The sequence below is a fragment of the Orycteropus afer genome, unplaced genomic scaffold (assembly GCF_000298275.1).
Source record: "Orycteropus afer afer isolate SDZICR_OR568_19922 unplaced genomic scaffold, OryAfe1.0 scaffold00123, whole genome shotgun sequence".
Taxonomy (NCBI): domain Eukaryota; kingdom Metazoa; phylum Chordata; class Mammalia; order Tubulidentata; family Orycteropodidae; genus Orycteropus; species Orycteropus afer.
In genome coordinates this window covers 6,975,848-6,995,687 of record NW_006921710.1, presented here as the reverse complement: position 1 = coordinate 6,995,687, position 19,840 = coordinate 6,975,848, and the positions used below count along the sequence as shown (strand labels likewise).

The following is a 19,840-nucleotide window of genomic DNA, read 5'->3' as shown; positions in this document are numbered from 1 at the left end:
GGTAGCATAGTGGCTAAAGCACTTGACTGCTAACCAGAAGGCTGGCAGTTCAAACCCACCAGCCACTCCTCGGAAGGAAGGTTGGGCAGTCCTACTTCCGTAGTGATACTGCCTCGGAAACCCAAGGAGGGGTCGCTATGAGTTGGAGCCGACTCGACGGCACATAACAACAACAACATAACAATATGTACTTGAGGAGCTCTGGTGGTGTAGTACCTAAGGCACTTGACTACTAACCAGAAGGCTGGCAGTTCAAACCCACCAGCCACGCCTCAGAAAGAAGATGGGGCAATCTACTTCTGTAGTAATACTGCCTCAGAAACCCAAGGAGGGGTCGCTATGAGTCGGGTCCCACTCAATGACAAAATAATAACAACAACAATATGTACTTGACTATACCTATGCATTGTGTGGGTCTACCAGAAAACATAGAATCTTTTAACTGGAAAGTGACTCTGGAAAGTCACAAAAGAGAGGAAATGAGGAAGAGAAGGTTGACCATATTGTGGTGAAGAAAAATATACATCCAGAATCTCATGAGCTCTGGGTGTCACATTCATATAGGCAGCTCGTGATGTTACTGTCACCCAGGCAACAATCTGAATCCTTCTCTCTACTGTTTCACACATTCCCCCTCAAGCTGCCCATTCCTTAGAATTGTATTTGGTGTGTTTATGAGAGAAAAAAAAAAGGTAGGATTTGAACAAAAAGGTCAGATTCAAGATCCTCTTCTACACAAGTTGGGTTCCCACACAAGTGAGCACAATGTAGCCTGGCCACTGAGGCACCTCAGGGGTCACTAGTGGGACATGTATAATTTGAAATCACATGTCCTTGTGGTAATATTCCTTTTTATTTTGATAAACAGTCTATATCTCTGTAGCACAAACTATGAAAAGAAAGCCTGACTTCATTTCATTGGCTAATGGAGGACCATTAAGAAGGGCTCTACCTAGTGCAAATTCTGAGGCTCAACTGGGAAGACATACTTTTCCCCAGGCCTGGAGTGGGGTGAGATTATTATGTTCTTCAGGATATGAAAATTAAGTTTATCCAAAGAGATCTTGGCCTTCCATAGGGTTTCCAAGGCTGTAATCTTTACAGAAGCAGACTGCCACATCATTCTTCCACAGAGCAGCTGGTGGGTTTGAACCACTGACCTTTTGGTTAGCAGCTGAGCATCTTAACAACTGTGCCACCAACTCCCTTCCAAGTGTATAACATTCTTGAAATTACAAAATAATAGAAATGGAGAACAGATTAGTGATTATCAGGGGTTAAGGAGGGGCTGAAGAAGAGTGGATGTGGCTATAAAAAGGCAACATCAGGGATCCTTGTGGTGATGGAAATGTTCTGTATCTCGTCTGTATCAGTGTCATATCCTGGTTGTTCTAGTGTACCATTATTGCAAGATTGGGGCAACTGGATAGATTATGGGACCTCTCTGTATTGTTTCTTACAACTGCATGTGAGTCTACAATTTTTTTCAAAATAAAAACTTTAATTAAAAAAACAAGAAACAAAGAGATATTGGGCTTGAAAAGGTTGAGGAACTTCTCTCTGAAACCATTGTTCAGGGCTGGGAGAGATGAGTTAGCAGATGTCTCCTAAAACCAGAGAAAAGTCACATTTACTTAATTGCCCATTTCCTGCACAAAATGTCATTACCCTTTTCTAGCTGTTTGTGATACCAGTTGTATTATTAGTCAAGGTTAGAAAAGAAAAAAAAAAAAAACCTCACTGCCATTGAGTTGAGTCTGACTCCTAGCAACCCCCATTGGGTTTCCAAGGCAGTAAATCTTTATGGAAATAGATTGCCCCATCTTCCTTCTGTGGAGCGGTTGGTAGGTTTGAACTACCAACCTTCTGGTTAGCAGTCAAAATGCCTTAGGCACTGTACCACCATAGTGTCTTAGAAAGCAAGTTTTAAATGTGGACTAGGTAATAATCACTTTTGATAACTATATAGTGTAAATCATTTTTGGATTCTAAATCTGTATCATCTCTTTTTTGGAAAATTTTAAACAGAGATTAGCACTGGTCTGTGCTAATGATTGGGACATGGGACTGAATCGTTCAGGAAATCCTTTCTCTCCTTTCATTCAACAGACATTTACTGGGTACTTTCTGACATATACACAGTGGCTACTCATTTAGAAAGGAGTAAAGAAACTTTAAATAAGTAAACACAGATAAATATAAAAGTACAAATTATGAACGTCTCTGAAGAATTCAGGTGATTTCTAGTTCAAAAAGTTTTTGACTTGGAGACATCAGCGTATTTGGGTTCTGTTGAACATTTGGAAACTATTTTCTTCATACTATCTTTGAGGCCTTGTGATCAGATTCTTGGCTCAGAGACCAGATCCCCTTTTCATCTGGTTCAGGTGGCTCATCTGCTCTCCACAGCACCAAAGACACTGAGGACCACTCAGTGTATGAAGAGTAATGCCTTAATTCCATAAATGTGGAGATGAGGCTGAGTTCTTAGGCTGGGTTCTCTAGAGACACAAAACCAATGAAGCTTAGAAAGAGAGCAAGAGAAATTTATCTCAAGGAAATGGCTCACACTGTTGTAGAGGCTGGCAAGTCCCAAGTCCATGGGTCAGACGTCAAGCTGGAGGCTTTTCATAACTCAAGTAGCTGTAGGGGCTAACAAACTCAAGATTGGCAGGCAATACATCAGGCTGCTGGCTTTGGAGACTGATGAATCTAAGACCAGCAGGTAAAATAACATGTTGGCTCACAAGTGATGAAAGCAATAGTCCCAAGGGCAGGCGATGTCGTCAGGCCATTGGTTCAAGTCCAGATGATGATGACCCAGATGCAGGATGTTGAGCAAAAACCAGAGAACTTTTCCATCTATATTGGAAGCAGACCATACCCTAAAGGAAACTCCCTTTCAACTGATTGACTGCTCTTAGCAGATCTCATGGAAGTGACTGCATTCTATCAGATCTCGTTGTGGGATATGACTGTATCATAACTGCTAAACTACTTAGAATCATGACCCAGCCTTAACAGAATTAGTGGAAGATGTTTTCAAAATTGAGCGAGAGTTTTCTAACATGGGATCTTGGAAGCGTAGTGCCTAAGGCATTTGATGGCTAACCAGAAGGCTGGCGGTTCAAACCCACCAGCCACTCCTCAGAAGGAAGGTTGGGCAATCTACTTCCATAGTGATACTGCCTCGGGAATGTGTTTATACATATACATACCCCTTGAAGAAAATGGAGAAAGATTGGACATGCATTCCTTTTAAAAGGCCAGGTGAGGCTATTTCAGAGGTGGCAATTGCTAAACTTCACACTGATTCGGTGTTTTGACTTTCCAGGGTACCCAGAAAATATGCCTTCCCTACAGTCCCACAAAAACTCTCTCTGTGAAGTCCATCTTAAGGTGAGTAGTAATGAATAGAAACCTGTAGGCCTTTATAATCCACCCCCTACGAGTAGTCATTCTGGCATTAGCTTTCTGTTTTCCTGAGCCATGACTGTGCACCAGACATTTTGCTATGCACTTAATGTGCATTACCTCATGGAATCTTGACGGTAACCCAATAGTGCAGGCACTGTTATTCTTTCCATTTATGAAGGCTCAAAGAGAGAGAGAGCCATGTGTTCAAGATCACACGGCTAATGTGACGGAACTGAGGCCTGGTTCTGGAGCATTGCTCTTAAGCATCTCTCCATACTGTGTTAGTTGCCTGCGGTTTTTTTTTTTTTTTTTTTTTCCTTGCATACACTCAGATACTTTCATTTTGTAAAGAAAATCAATAAATATTTTTCCTTTCTTTGTCCTACTTTGAAATAGAAGGCCAGATGTCAGCAAAGGCTTTTCTGAGAAGAATGTGCTTATTCTTTGCCAAACAGAATGTGAAATGAATATTAGAAACCTAGTGAAAGGTTGTATAGTTCAACCCTTTAGCAGTTGTATAGTTCAACCTCCTTGTTTTACCTCAAGAGGAATTTAGGTTCAAGGAAATTACATAACTTGTCCAAAGTAAAACATAATACAGTCTTGTTAAGGACAAACTTTTGCCCCGAGTGGCAAATGAATTGCCAAAGGAAGGAAGAAATGTCAGGCAATCTTAATCACATTTCATTTTATTATTAATATGTAAATAGCAATAATCACATTTTCAGTAAATAAAAGCATCTTGAAGATTAGTCAAACTTGTCTGAAACAGATGTTTCCAACTGCTCCCTCCCTCACTCATTATATGAATATCGAGGACACCATTATGTAAGTACAAGACAGCATGTGTTTATTCTCAGATATTCACTGATTATTCATTTGTTGATTTGTAGCTCCTGTGTGCCAGGTACTGCAAGAAAACCAGCCCTGATTTTTTCAGGGGAAATGATGGAGATTCTCTGAAGAACTTAGACTTGTTCCAATTATTTAAGGTTCCATCTCACTGTAGCTCATTCTGTCCATTCTATTTCAGTGCCATGAATCTGGACAAATTTGAGAAGGGCCCCAGGGAAATTTTTCATCCGGAGATACAAAAGGTAACAGAAAATTTTGTGCTTCATCTATTAAAATTGATCACAGTGTTAGAACAGAACTGCCAGATTATCAGTGACTCCCAGCCTAGGACACAGAGTAGACTCTCTGTGGAGTTTTAAAAATACCCGTCATGCTAGGACCCCATGCTGGAGATTTTGACTGGATCAGTCTGGAGCAGGGCCTAGGAATCTGTATTTCTCAAAAGTCTCCTCAGTGATCCTGATGTATCATCACTACCGAGAACACTGAACTCTAGATGGTTCTCGATCCATGAACCAAAAGGGTATTTGTTCAGAAGGGACTTACTGACTTGAAACCAATCTTTTCGCCAAGTGATGTAGAATTATGTGGAAGGAGAAAGAGATTTTTGAAAGTTAATTTTTAAAAATATGTTTATTGAACTCTTACTTGTATAGAATACTGTGATGGGTACCATAGAGGATAAAAGGTGTCCACAAATCCATCCCTGTTTTCTTAGGGCTTACTATTAAGGGAGAACAGTCTGCCTGAGGAGAAAATAAGTTTAAAGTCATATTCTAAGTAATGGTTTGCCTGAGAAATGTCAACCAGACTTTTGTCTCAGAATTGGAATGAATTTAGCTTTGAAACCATCCCTTGAAATTTATAAATGCATCCATCACTAGTGTAAGTTTAAAGTCATATTCTAAGTAATGGTTTGCCAGAGAAATGTCAACCAGACTTTTGTCTCAGAATTGGAATGAATTTAGCTTTGAAACCATCCCTTGAAATTTATAAATGCATCCATCACTAGTGGTGTACTAGTCATGTGTCAAAGCTGGGATTCAAGAGGTTGGGGACCCCAGGGCAGGGTGACTAAGGAAGAGGCTGGTAAGCAGCTTCTGTTTAGGAAGCAGCAGGGGGCCAGTAAAGTCTGTAAGGAGAAGAGCTTCATGCTTACATCTGCTTTCTAAGGAAATAACTCGAACAGCACAAGGAGGAGAGATTGGAGCATGAGCAGTGTGATGACCTGCAGGCCTTTAAAAGACAGCTGTTAAAATAAGGTTATTTGGTCTCAGCTTACCCCACATATATAGAGTTGTGAATTCCCATGTCTTTTATTTATTTAATTGTGGTAAGATAAATATAACAAAAAGCTTGCCATTTTAACCATTTTTAAGAGTACAATTCAGTGACATTAATTACATTCATCATTTTGTTCTACCGTCACCATGGTTCATTTCCAAATGTTTTTCCATTAACCCAAACAGAAACTCTGTACCCCTTAAGCAATAACTCCCATTTTTCCCTCCCCTTGGCCTCTGATAATCACTAATAAACATTGATCTCTATCATTTACCTTTTCTAGATATTTTATATAAGTGAGATAGTACAATATTAAATTAATTTTTTAAATAGTATTTGTATCCTGCCTCATTCCAGAAGGAATCAAAGCAAATGTGAGTGTGTTCATTTAAACTTTAAGCAATTTTAAGCCATATAGTGCTTAAAAGTAATTCTCTTTCTTTTTTTTATTCTGATTTGTTTTATATTCAACAATTCATACACATATTGTTTTGTGACTCTGGTTGCATTACCCGCAGTGTAACAGCTTTCCTCCCACTTCCTCCCTATGGCTACCCTTTCCCTGTGTCCTTCTTACCTGTGTATTCCTGTCTCCCTGCCTTTCTCCCACAGTTGATTATTCTAAGGAGTGTGTCTCCCTGGTGTAAGTGTTCAGCTCATAAGACTCACTCTCATTTGGCTGAGAGTTAAACCACGGGAGTACATTCAATTCTAGGCCCAAAGAATGACTCGGGACCATATTCTCAGGGTTTCACCAGTCTCTATCAGACCAGTAAGCCTGATCTTTTTCTTATGATTTTGAGTTTTGTTCCACATTTTCCACCCACTTTATTCAGGACCTCCGATTTTTATCCAAGTGGTTGGTATTGGTAGATAGGCACCATCTAGTTCTTCTGGTCTCAGGGTCATATAGGCTGAGGTTCTCATGGTCGATTAGTCCTTTAGACTAATTGTTTCCATATGTCTTTGATTTTCTTCACTCTTCTTTGCTCTGGACGAGGAGAGAGCAATAGTTGAATCTTAGATGGCTGCTCATAAGTTTTTAAGACCCTAGTTGCTACTCAGGAGCTCTGGTAGTGTAGTGCCTCAGATACTTGACTGCTAACCAGAAGGCTGGTGGTTCAAACCCACCAGGCACTCCTTGGAAGGAAGGCTAGGCAATCTACTTCCATAGTGATAATGCCTTGGAAACCCAAGGAGTCACTATGAGTCAGGTCCGAGTCAACAGCAAATAACAACAACAAAAAAAAAAAAAACCCAACAAGTCGCTACTTACCAAAGTAAGACATAGAACAATATTTTTATATACTATGTTGTGCCAGTTGAACTTGACATCCTCCACAACCATGGTCCCCAGCCTGCAGACCCAGTGACTCACTCCCTCAAGGTTAGTTGTGGCTAAGAAATTATCCTAACTTTGCTCCTGTTAGTTTTAAACAGCACGTGGACATTCTTATAGCACATACATATGTAGGAGGATCATCTGCCAAACCTGTGTATGGTCATGGGTATATTACCATTTGTCTATCCATGATCTTCTTGCCTGTCTACCTATGTATCTACCTGAAGAATAAAAGTGATTCTTTATAAGAAATTTGAAAATAAGTTAGAATTATAAATGTGTCAATACCAGTATGCCTTTATTGTTTTATTCATATATAGATTATCATTGTTAATCTTTTCCTTCTTTGAGCTTAGGTGTGAGCCTCAGTACCAACCCCATTCCCCAGGCCCTGGCCCCAAAACCCAAGGGACCCACTCCACAATGCTGCTTTCTGTATCTTGCTGCTGAGCAAATTCCCTCAGCAGAGTTCATGTGTGCTCAGTCATCCCTATCTGCTTCCTCTCTTACACAGAATAAAAGATGACAAGAAAAAGAGATATAGCAGCCTTCTCCCTATTGATACCATCACTCTGTTCCTGTGTTACCAAACAAAAGATAGTTTCATGCTTTCTGTACATTGGTGTTTTAACTTCTCTACTCCATTACAAGAATCCATTCCTGAGCTTTCTCTATCCATTCTGTGTGTGTGTGCACATGTGTGTGAAACTCAGTAGCAGTATCATTGCTATCATCAGGGGGTTGCAGGTTTCCCTTCAGCAACAGGGAAGAGTTCTTAAAATCACAGGATCTGAAAAATGAACAGAAAATAAACCAATTGCTTTACTTCAAAAAAAAAAAGAAAGAAAGAAAAAGCATCTTTCCACAAAGTAGAAAGGTTTCTGGTACAATTTTTAAATGCTGTTGGTCTGTTTCTGGGTGCTCTACTGTAGTAAAATTTTTCTTGACCAAAATCTCCAGAAGCAATGTGTGTTAAGCTAGTTTTCAATGGATAGAGAAACCTGAGTGTCTGCATGTTTCTTCCCACTGTTTGCCATCAGCTTTGTTTCCAGATGGTTGACTTTCCTAAATGACCAGGATTTTTGTGAAAATCTGTAGCAGTAAATTTGAATTTTTTAATTTAATTTCTAGGAAAAAAGTGGTATATATAAAATCACTCTTTCCTAATCCTTATATATATGGAAGAAAAAAAAAATCAGTTCCAGTCCCCAAACTAATGATTACAATCATGTATGCATCAAAAACAATGCCAGTAGGAATGGATTAAGAAATACCATTATAGCTGAAATTATACCTTCTTGGCTAAAATTATGAACTGGGAGAGAAGCAAGAAGAGGATCTAGCTATGCTCACTAATTCAGGAATAAGAACATTTCAGAAACCTGAGGCACGGTAAGTGGGACATTGGCAAACAGTACAAATTACAGGACTACCCACTCCTGGACACGTAATCCAAAATAATGAAACTGCAAAGTAAATGTAACCTAATAGCTGTGTGACATCCCTTACAACTGGGTGGTTAGACACAAACCCCTGAACTCAGCTAGGACTCCTGTTCCTGGACTCAGATTTCTTCAACCTCGCCCACTGAGGAGCAACTTCTATTCCCAGGCCAGAAAGTGGTTGTAAAACGTCCCTGTTCTAAGGCTTACCCAACTAATGGCAATCGGGAAGCTGACAAATATGAGCTTTTCCTTGTCTTATGCACCACAGTTAGAGTGGAAGGAGCATAGCCTGGGTGTTGGAAGACCTGGGCACTAGATTCAGCTCTTACACTTACAGGACATGTGACCTTAACCGGATACTTTCCGAGCCTCCTATTCCTTACCTGTGATTCAGGAATGGTTAAACTGCGTAATAGGGTCATAGAGAGGATTGAAATAAACTCTGGAAAGAGAGAGGTTTAATGAAATATATAGTGCCATGCAAATATGAAGGAATCGGAGTATTTCCAAGAAATTCCCAAGTAAAAAGTGTGTAACATAATTTTATTATTTCCCAGAATTCAGAAACAACAGAGATGCCTGATTTCTGAACCAAAGAGCCTTCCTATTAAATAAAACCTCCGTTTGTGTGTCTTACGCATTTCTATCAGAATAGCCAGGTTTCTGGTTGGCACAGCTTCTCCCCAGAGGCACTTGGGCAAGAAGGGGAGTGAAGTTCCTGCAGCCCCGCCCTTCCATCCTGGCCCCAGCTCCTGTCACTCCTTGTCAGTAGTTCTGTCTTCTCCCACTGCCCTGACTCACTTGGTTTATTCTTTCCCCGCCTCCACTCATCCATGTTTTTCTGCACAGCCTTTGGCCTTGGTGTCCACTTATTAATCAGAATCTACTTTTTTAGAAAAATTTATTTCTGGAAAATATGGGATTTCCATGTAATTAGTCTACAAATTTATATATGAAATAATTGAAAATGAGAAGGAAAGGTAAGATTGATTAAATATCTTGTGTACTAAGCGTTCAACACACACTGCTTCATTTACTCTTCACAGTGACCTTCATGGGAGTTAGGACAGTAGTTGTCCTTGAATCATGGATAAGAAAACAGAGGTGCATTGAGGTTAAACAATGTATGCCTGCACACAATTAAGTATGTGACAGAGCTAGGACTCAAAGCCAGGATTATTTAAGTTCACTATTCCGTACTTCTCTTAAGAGAGGATCTTATTAAGGAACTGAGTTATAGTCACACAAGTCATAGAGGAAAAATCTAAGACTCTTGGTTCTTGGCCTTTGTCATAGTTTTCTTTCCAAAAAAGTTCCCATAACCAGTTTTTCATACTGGTTTCAAAATGTCTTAACATAAAACAATGTGTAAACTGAAACTTGGCTTTCACAGAAAGTAAATAAAATGACTACTTTTATTGGCAAATGTTTTGGTGTGTATATTTTCACCACAATTAAAAGAAAAAAAGATCCTTTTTAAGTATGGACATAAACTCTTAAAACTCTATTTAACAGGATTTGCTGGTTCTTGAAGAACAAGAGGTAAGTGAGGTATGGAGATGCTGGCTGCTGCTGTGTTCTACCTCAATGTAAGTGCCATTCTCCCTTCCCCAAGAATACAACCTTTCCTTTAAGTCAAACCACTACAGGGGTTTGCACACTGTGAGTCTATTTCACTAGAAGATTTTACTGATGTGTTTCCTAAAGTATATTTCAGAATATTCTATGCAGCTAGCTGTAAAGATATAAAAAACAAGGAAGGTACTTAAATCTTCTGGAAACATTCAGATTTTAGCCTTGTGATCAGGGTGAGTAATGAAGTTCGAATTTTCATTAAATTAAAGATAAGGTGTTTGTGTCTAACAGACATATTAGCACATTTCAATCTTAATATATAAAATGTCATTTTTATTTGCCTGTTTCTATTACCTGTTACCTCTATTAAAAAAAAAAAAAGGAATTAAGCTTTCTGAGTCCATAACTAATATAGGAGAATATCCAAAATACCATCAATAGGCAATTGATTAAATAAATTGAATTTATGCCTACTATGCCCTTCAGTGAGTAGCAGTATCATTCTTCCAGTTGCTCAGGCCAAATTTGGAGAAATCCTTAATTTCTGTCTTTCTCTAACACCCCATATCTAATTCATCAGTATGTTCTGTTGACTCTTCTTCAAAATATATCCCTCATTTAGTCCTTCTCAACACTTCAACCACAACAGCTCTAGTCTGATGACACCCGCATCATCTGTTGCCTGGACTATTCAGTCCCTCCTAACTCTTCTTGTGCTCCCACTCTTGCCCTCTGTTCTGTTTTTACATAGTACTCAAATGGTCCTTTTAAAACATGGCAAATCAGGTCATCCCTAAGCTCAAAACTCTTTAATGGCTTTCCCTCCCACTCAAAATACAGCCCTTACCTTGGCCTACGAGGTCCTGCATGATCTGGCTTCAGCTACCTCTCTGATCCTCTACTCCACTCTAACCATATTAGCTTCCTTGTTCTTCCTCAAAAGGAGCCCGCTGTTCGCCTACATGTCCTCGTAGGTCAGGCCCTCGCGAGGTTAAGATACTGTTCAGAAAGACTTTCCCTGACCACCTTATCTAAAATTGCACTTTTATTTTCATTTGTTTATTATCTGCTTTCCTCCTCTATAATGTAAGTACACCGTAAGAGCTCGAGACTTACTCAATTTTGTTTGCTGCTGTATGAAGCCTTATAAGTAGTTTCAAGTACTTAGCAAGGTCTTGAAACACTAGTCTTTCTGGAGTCTCCATGTGAGGCGGGAGAGTCTTCCTATAATTTACTATTTAAACCAGGACACTTTTGAGAGATAACTCCAAAACAACAGACAAAACAGATTTAGCCACGGTTGTCCAGGCAAAAAGGAGCTCTGGTGGCACAGTGGTTAGAGCATACAGCTGCTAACCAAAAGATCAGCAGCTCACTCCCACAAGCTGCTTTGTGGGAGAAGATGAGGCAGTCGGCTTCCATAAAGATTTACAGCCTTGGAAACCCAATGGAGCACTTCTGCTCTATCCTGTAAGGTTGCTATGAATCAGAATTGACTTGATGGCAGTGGGTTGGGTTCAGTTGGGTCTTGGCAAACCTGGACACATGTTCTTCCTACCTATATGTGACCTTAAAAGATCTTACTCCCTTGGATGCACAGATACTTGAAAGACCCCTTTCCTGCAGCCCTCCATGCCTCATGGACTTTGCAGTTCTTTAGTCTGACCCTGACAACTTGTGATGAAGACTTAACAAGGCCTTGCAATGTAGTCTTTCTGGAGTCCCCACCTGAAGTATAGAAACCCTCAGCAGAGGTACTGGTAGCACAGTCAACCTCACCACAATCCCATAAAAGCTTTTAGAAGTTATGGCCAGTGATCAGACATCATTGGACTCCATCTCTGCTTCTACTCTCAGCTTCCACCCAATTCACAACTGCCCTGAGAAGACCATGCCATGATATTGGAACAGGCACTAGATCAAATGTCAGGAGACCTGAGTTCCAGCTCCAGTCCCACTATTCAGTTAGTACCAACCTGGGGCAAGTCTCTCCTTCCCTGTGTTCAGTTGTCCTGTCTGTGAAATGAAAGTGTGGACTCCCTGGACTGCATAGTACCTTCAAGTTACAACAGTCTGTTACTTCACGGCTCATAGTTCTGGTAATTGGCTTACTAGCCATCAACTCAGCTGGACCTGATCCTAGGCCTCCTGACTGGTGGCCTCCTAGTTTGTTACTCTAAGTCCACTAGTTCTCAGTGTGGTGTCCCTGAACCAACAGCATCAGCATCAGCATCACCTGAGAACTTACTAGAAATGAAAATTCTTGCATTTCAATTGAATCATAAGCTCTGGGGGTGGGAACCTAGCAATCTATATTTGAAATCTAATTGAAGACCTCCAGGTGATTCCGATGCACTTTAATCCACACGCTATTATTCTAGGAAAGTCATGTGTTAAAACCCCAAATTGTTGTAGGTGCGTTTAAGGGACTACTGAGAAGAGAAGAGACACCAGAATCTTAAAAACATGTGACTGCTATCACATTTCCAAAACAGAGAAAGAAAAGTTATAAACTATAGAACCCTAAAGTGGATAGAGATCTCTGATATAATTCTAAGAAATTTACGAAAAACTGGTTTGTGAGAAAAAGGTGATCATTTGGAGGCAGTATGGACTTGTGAAAAACAAGTCATATCTGACCAATTGCTTCTTTTCTCATTATGCACATAGTCACTTATGCATGGATATGTATTAATCATCTTCAATCATATGCCCAGCACCATGGTTGGCACTGGGAATAAATAGAAAGTAAGACGTGTATGGTTTCTCCTTCCTGGGACCTAGCGGTAGAAACAGACAAACATGTAAGTTCAGGGAAAGAATCACAGAGATACAGAAACAGCAGAAGATAAACTAGATGGCTGGAATCTTCTAAAACTTAAATCCGTATGCACACCAAAAGAATAGAAAGAGAATGTACAGATTTGGAAAAAAATATTTGGCAATAACATTTCTGACAAAGGACTTATCTTTAAAATTTAAAATAGTTCAACATCAAAAAAGACAAACAACCCAATTAAAAAAATGAGCAGAGGACATGAACAGATACTTCACCAAAGAAGATATTTAGGCAGCCAACAAACACACAAAGAAATGCCCACGACGCTTAGCCGTTGTTGTTTTTAGGTGCTGTCGAGTTGACTCCAACTTACAGCAATACTGTGTACAGCAGAACAAAACACTGCCCGATCCTGCGCCATCCTCACAATATTGTCTATGCTTGAACCCATCATCACAGCCACTGTGCAAGCCATCTCACTGAGGGTCTTCCCCTTTTCTGCTGACCCTCTACCTTACCAAGCATGGTATCCTTCTCCAGGGAATGGTCCCATCTGACAACATGACCAAAGTACATGAGACAAACTCTGACAGTTCTTGCTTCTAAGGAGCATTTTGGCTGTACTTCTTCCAAGACAGATTTGTTCATTCTTTTGGCAGTTCATGATATTTTCAGTATTCTTCACCAACAGCAACAATTCAAATGCATCAATTCATTTTCCATCTGTCTTCCTTATTCATTGTCCAGCTTTCACATGCATATGAGGCTATTGAGATTACCATGGCTTGAGTCAGGCATACCTTAGTCTTCAAAATGACATCTTTGTTCTATAACACTTTCAAGAGATCCTTTGCAACAGATTTGCCAAGTGCAATATGTGATTTGATTTCTTAACTGCTGCTTCCATGGACGTTGAGTGTGGATCCAAGTAAAATGAAATCCTTGACAACTTCAATCTGTTCTCCATTTATTGTGATGTTGTTTATTTGTCCAATTGTGAGGAATTTTGTTTTCTTTATGTTGAGGTATAATCCATACTGAAGCCTGTAGCCTTTGACCTTCATCAGTAATTGTCCTCAAGTCCTCTTCACTTTCACCAAGCAAGGTTGTGTCATCTGCATATCACAGATTGTTAATGAGTCTTCCTCTAATCCTGATGCCTCATTCTTCTTCATATAGTACAGCTTCTCAGATTACTTGCTCAGCATACAAATTGAATAAGTATGGTGAAAATATTTAACCCTGAAGCACATTTTTCCTGATTTTAAACCACACAGTATCCCCTTGTTCTGTTCGAGCAATTGCCTCTTGGTCTATGTACAGGTTCCCCATGTTAGTGTTCTGGAACATCCATTCTTCTCAATGTTACCCATAATATGTTATGATCAACACAGTCAAATCCTTTGCATAGTTAATAGAAAATGGGTAAATATGTTACTTGCTTTCAGCCAAGATCCACCTGACATCACCAGTGACATCCCTCATTCCATGCCCTCTTCTCAATCAGGCTTGAATTTCTGGCAGTTCCTGTCAACATGCTGCTACAACCACTTTTTAATTATCTTCAGCAAAATTTTACTCGTGTATATTAATGATATAGGAGCTCTGGTGGCATAGTGCCTAAGGCATTTGACTGCTAACCAGAAGGCTGGCAGTTCAAACCCACCAGCGGCTCCACAGAAGGAGGATGAAGTAGTCTACTTCCATAAAGATTCTCCTCCTCAGAAACCCAGTGAGGGTTGCTATGAGTCAGAATTGACTCAATGACAGTTTGGTATTAATGATATTGTTTGATAATTTTTGCATTCAGGGAGCTCTGGTGGTGTAGTGCCTAAGGCATTTGGGACTGCTAACCAGAAGGCTGGTGGTTCAAACCCACCAGCCACTCCTCGGAAGGAAAATTGAGCAATCTACTTCTGTAGAGATACTGCCTCGGAAACCCAAGGAAGGGTCTCTATAAGTCAAATCAGCTCGACGGCAGTGGGTTTGTTTTTGGTTGGATCACCTTTCTTTGGGATGGGCATAAATACGACTGCTTCCAGTGGACTGACCAGATAGCTATCTTCCAAATTTCTTAGCATAAATGAATGAGTGCCTTCAACGCTGTATCTGTTTATTGAAATATCTCAATGGGTATTCTGTTAATTCCTGGAGCCTTGTTTTTTTGCCAATTCTTTCAGTGCAGCTTGGACTTCTTCCTTCAATACCATTGGTTCTTGATCATATGCTACCTCCTGAAATGGTTGAACATTGACCAGTTCTTTTTGGTACAGTGAGTGACTCTCTGTATTCCTTCCATCTTCTTTTGATTCTTCCTGCATCATTCACTATTTTACCCTTGTAATTCTTCAATATTGCAACTCCAGGCTTGAATTTTTTCTGCAGTTCTTTCCGCTTCACAAATGCCAAGCATGTTTTTCTCTGGTTTTCTAACTCCAGGTTTTTGTACATCTCATTATAATACTTTACTTTGTCTTCTCAAGCTACCCTTTGAAATCTGCTCAGATCTTTTATTTCACCATTTCTTCCAATGGCATTTTCCTTGGATCCATTCATGAGCAAGTTTCAAAGTCTCTTCTGACATCCATTTTGGTCTTTTCTTACTTTCTTGACTTTTTAGTGACCTTTTGCTTTCTTCATGTATGATGTTCTTAATGTCATACCACAACTGGTCTGGTTTTCAGTCATTGGTGTTCAAAGTGTCAAATCTATTCTTCAGATAGTCCCTAAATGAAGGTGGCATGTAATCCGCTTCAAGTTGAACTGTTCCACAGTCAGCTCCTGGCTTTGTTCTGACTGATGATATTGAGCTTCTCCATTGCCTCTTTCCATAGAGGTAGTTGATTTGATTCCTGTATATTCCACCTGGTGAGGTCCACATATATAGCCATAATTTATGTTGTTGAAAAAAGTTATTTGCAATGAGTAAGTCACTGGTCTTGCAAAATTCAATCATGCGATCTCTGGCATCATTTCTGTCACCAAGGCTGTATTTTCCAACTATCGATCTTTCTTGTTTCCAACTTTTGCATTCCAATCACCAGTAATTATCAATTACATTTTGATTGCATGTTTGGTCAATTTTAGACTGCAGAAGTTGGTAAAAATCTTCCATTTCTTCATCTTTTTGCTTTAGGGTTGGTATGTGAATTTGAATAATAGTAGTATTAACTGGTCTTCCTTGTAGGCGTATGGATATTCTCTTGTCACTGACAGCATTGTACTTCAAGATAGATCTTGAAATATTCTTTTTGATGATTAATGTGATACCATTCCTCTTCAATTTGTCATTCCTGGAATAGTAGACCATATGAATAGTAGACCAGATTCAAAATGGCCAACATCAGTCCATTTCAGCTCACTAATGCCTAGGATATTGTTCTTTATGCATTCCATTTCATTTTTGAAAACTTCCTATTTTCTTAGATTCCTACTTCATGCATTCCACATTCCAATTATTTATGGATATTTGCAGCTGTTTTCTTTTCATTTTGAGTCATGCCACATCAGCAAATAAAGGTCCCAAAAGCTTTACTCCATCCACGTCATTAAGATTAACTCTACTTTGAGGAGGCAGCTCTTTTCCAGTCATATTTTGAGTGGCTTTCAACCTGGGAGGCTCATTTTCCAGCACTATATCAGATAATGTTTCAGAACTATTTATAAAGTTTTCCAGTAATAGACAGTGTTTCACTGCTATTCATAAGGTTTTCAGTGACCAATTTTCTCAGAAGTGGATGGCCTGTCCTTTTTCCCAGTCTGTGTTAGTTTGGAAGCTCTGCTGAAACCTATCCAATGTGGGTACCCTGCTGGTATTTGAAATATCAGTGGCATAGCTTCCAGCATCATAGCAACAGGCAAGCCACCACGGTACAACAAACTGACAGATGAGTGGTGGCGTTAGCCATTAGAGAGATGAAAGTCAAAACAGCAATGAGATATCATCTCACCCCAACAAGAATAGCAAAGTTTAACAAGACAACAAATGTTGATGAGGCTGTGGAGAGATTGGAACTCTCATACACTGGTGGGACTATAAAATAGTACAACCACTATGGCAAACAGTATGGCACTTCCTCAAAAAGTTGGAAATAGAAAGAACATTTGATCCAGTAGTCCCACTACACGGTATATATCCTAAAGAAGTGAGAGCCAGGACATGAATACCCATGTTCAATGCAGCACTATTCACAATAGCAAAGAGATGGAAACAACCTATGTGCTCATCAACAGATGAATAGATAACTAAACTATGGTACAAACACACAATGGAATACTGTGCAACATTAGAAAATAGTGAAGAATCTGTGAAATACCTAATAACATGGATGAATTTGGAAGGCATTATGCTGAGTGAAATAAGTCCATCACTGAAGGACAAATATTGTATGAGTCCACTATTATAAAAAGTCAAGGAAAAATCAAAGTCCCTGAGCTGTAAATATGGGAGCTGTTACATTAGTGAATGTCTTGTGTATGTTTTCACTACAGTAATAAAAAAAGTCAAGGAAAGATTTACACCCAGAAGAAAAGTTTCTTTGTTGGTTACCAAGGATGGGAGGGGAGGGAATAATGCTAGTTAGGTAAGAGACATGTAATGATTTGGGTGAGAAGAAAGACCATATACTAAAAGTGAGTAGCCAGCACAATATCACAAGGAAAAGGAAGACATGGAGAGGTGTACAAGAGGTACAAAAAGAAAGACAGAGGGAAAAGTTAACCACAGGGAGAAGTTGGAAGAGAATTGTTATATTGTGGGAACTTTGATCAATGTCACAAAACAAAATGTGTATGAACTAATGAATGGAGAACAAATTTGCATTGTAAACTTTCACCCAAATCACAGTAAAAAAATTTTTAGAAAAAGTCACAGAGTATGAATAGTGCTATGAAGAGTATAAACAAGGTGAGAACAATTGGGAGAACCAAGGAACAGCAGATTTTATATCGGAGGATCTAGAAAGGCCTCTCTGGGTATGGACAGTTGAGCTGAGACCTGTCTGATGGAAAAGAGATGGCCACATCAAGAGCTGTGGAGGAGTTCCAGATGGAGAGATCAGCTTGAGAGTGTCTTTCCTCTTCCTTACTCTATATAGGAAACCACGCTATAAAAATTGCTAGGTAGAAATTGCTGTTGCTGATGGGTATGCATCTGTCTCTTGGGTCTCTTGGTGGCAGAAAAATGTTTAAAGCAGCTTTAGACCCTTGGATCTTCCGAACCCTAATTTTCCCCGATCCAACTATCCTAAATCCCAGCATTCTACCTTGATATCTGTTTTCGTTAGCTAGTACCACTCTGACAGGAAGATATAACACAAATGGGATGGCTTGAACAAACAGGAGTTTATTCTCTCACAGTTTTGGAAGTTAGAAGTTCAAGTTCCAAGTGCCAGGCTCTAGGAGCTTGGTGAAAGCCCCTTGACCTTGGACTTCAGCTCTGCCTTTTGCTCCTGGACCACTGAAGCTAGAGGCATCTCTTCACTCAAGCAGCTGCTAGCTGCTGAGGCCAATAAATCCAAGGTCGACAAGTCAGAAGGCACAGTCCTGGTATTATCAAACCACACAGCAGGCCCTTGATTCAAGTTCATTAAAAGTCCCAGGATTGGCAGAGCATGGCAGGCTGCTGAATGAAGACACAACTACATGCAGGGTTGTTGTTGTTGTTGTTGTTATGTGCCGTCGAGTCGGCCCCGACTCATAGCGACCCCTCCTTGGGTTTCCGAGGCAGTTAAGTTTGTGTATCAAGTTGGTTGGGCCTGGTTGAGTGGCTGGGCAGCTGGATGTAGTTATTCCTCATGGTGAGACTGGTAATTAACTCCATGGTGGAATCTATTGGAGCAGCTGAGTAGCTGCTTGAGGGTTATGGGCTGCTTCCAGTATGTAAGAAGCAACTTTGAGGGTTGTGTCCTGCTTTTTGGCTTGCGTTCTTCCTGCATGTTGCTTCTTACATACTGGAAGCAGCCCATAACCCTCAAGCAGCTACTCAGCTGCTCCAATAGATTCCACCATGGAGTTAATTACCAGTCTCACCATGAGGAATAACTACATCCAGCTGCCCAGCCACTCAACCAGGCCCAACCAACTTGATACACAAACTTAACTACCACAACATCCCACTTCTGACTACTGACCAGTGCCTTAAATCACTTTGTTCCTTGTCTGTCCCTTAATTGACCACCAAGAATCCCCATCTAGTGTGTCAAAAAAACCTTGCAGAGGTTGATTCTCTTCTAACGTCATTTTTTAAAAAAATACTTCAGGCACACACAAAAAGCATAGAGATATTATAATGAAGACATATAAACCCACATCCCAACTTACTGCAGGGGGGAAAAATACAAAACACTAAATATAAGACACTATGGACAGCTCCCTGATCTCATTCTTCTTTCTTTCTTTGCTGTTATCTACTATCCTGCATCTGGTGTTTATCATTCCCACAGGATCAAACTTCAATCCAGTGCTTAATGTTGAGGACAGTAGACCGAACATTTGTGCCCCAAAAACTCACTGCTATCGAGTCTATTCAACTCATAGCGACCCCTCTGGGTGTCCGAGGCTGTGTCACTACAGAAGTAGATTGCCCAGTCGTCCTTCTGAGGAGTGGCTGGTGGGTTTGAACCACCAGCCTTCTGGTTAGCAATCAAATGCCTTAGGCATTACGCTGCCAGAGCTCCCTAGCTACTTCTAGACTGGTGGGATTTTTTTCTTTTTCTCTTCCCTTTGCACATCTGTTTTGACTTTTTGAGATTAAATGTCTAGGCATTAGAGAAAATGAGCTTTTAGTATAAATTGCCTACAATTTCCATTTCTATTTCTAAAAGAAGCCACAAGATATCAGCCTAAGATTGTTGTGTTAAGCTTTGAATTACAATTAGCTCTCCTGAGCTAACTGGGGTTTGGACTGCTGCTGATGAGTTGATTAAAAAATAGTTCCACGCTGTTAGATAGATAGAGATAAGTATTGATTTGGGTGAAGAGAAGGGCAATGTGCCAAATGTGAGTGACCAATATGGTGGTATTGAAGAAGAGAAAGACATAGATAGGTAAGAAATAGGTACATGGGAGGTACAGACAACAAAGATGAACCCTTTTGCACATACAGTACTGCATTGTCAGTGAAGGCAAACATGGGTATACGGG

The 19,840-nt window shown here is 40.0% G+C and overlaps 1 protein-coding gene across 1 annotated transcript in view; it reads left to right on the top strand.

Moving 5' to 3' along the window:
* The window catches only part of GARNL3 (GTPase activating Rap/RanGAP domain like 3), a 165,882-nt gene that overhangs the window by 76,657 nt on the left and 69,385 nt on the right, over positions 1 to 19,840 (top strand). The window contains exons 5-7 of the mRNA XM_007944319.2: positions 3,335 to 3,399; positions 4,451 to 4,514; positions 9,859 to 9,885. Of these exons, the coding sequence (XP_007942510.1) occupies positions 3,335 to 3,399; positions 4,451 to 4,514; positions 9,859 to 9,885 (156 nt within the window). The remainder of the gene's footprint in view (positions 1 to 3,334; positions 3,400 to 4,450; positions 4,515 to 9,858; positions 9,886 to 19,840) is intronic.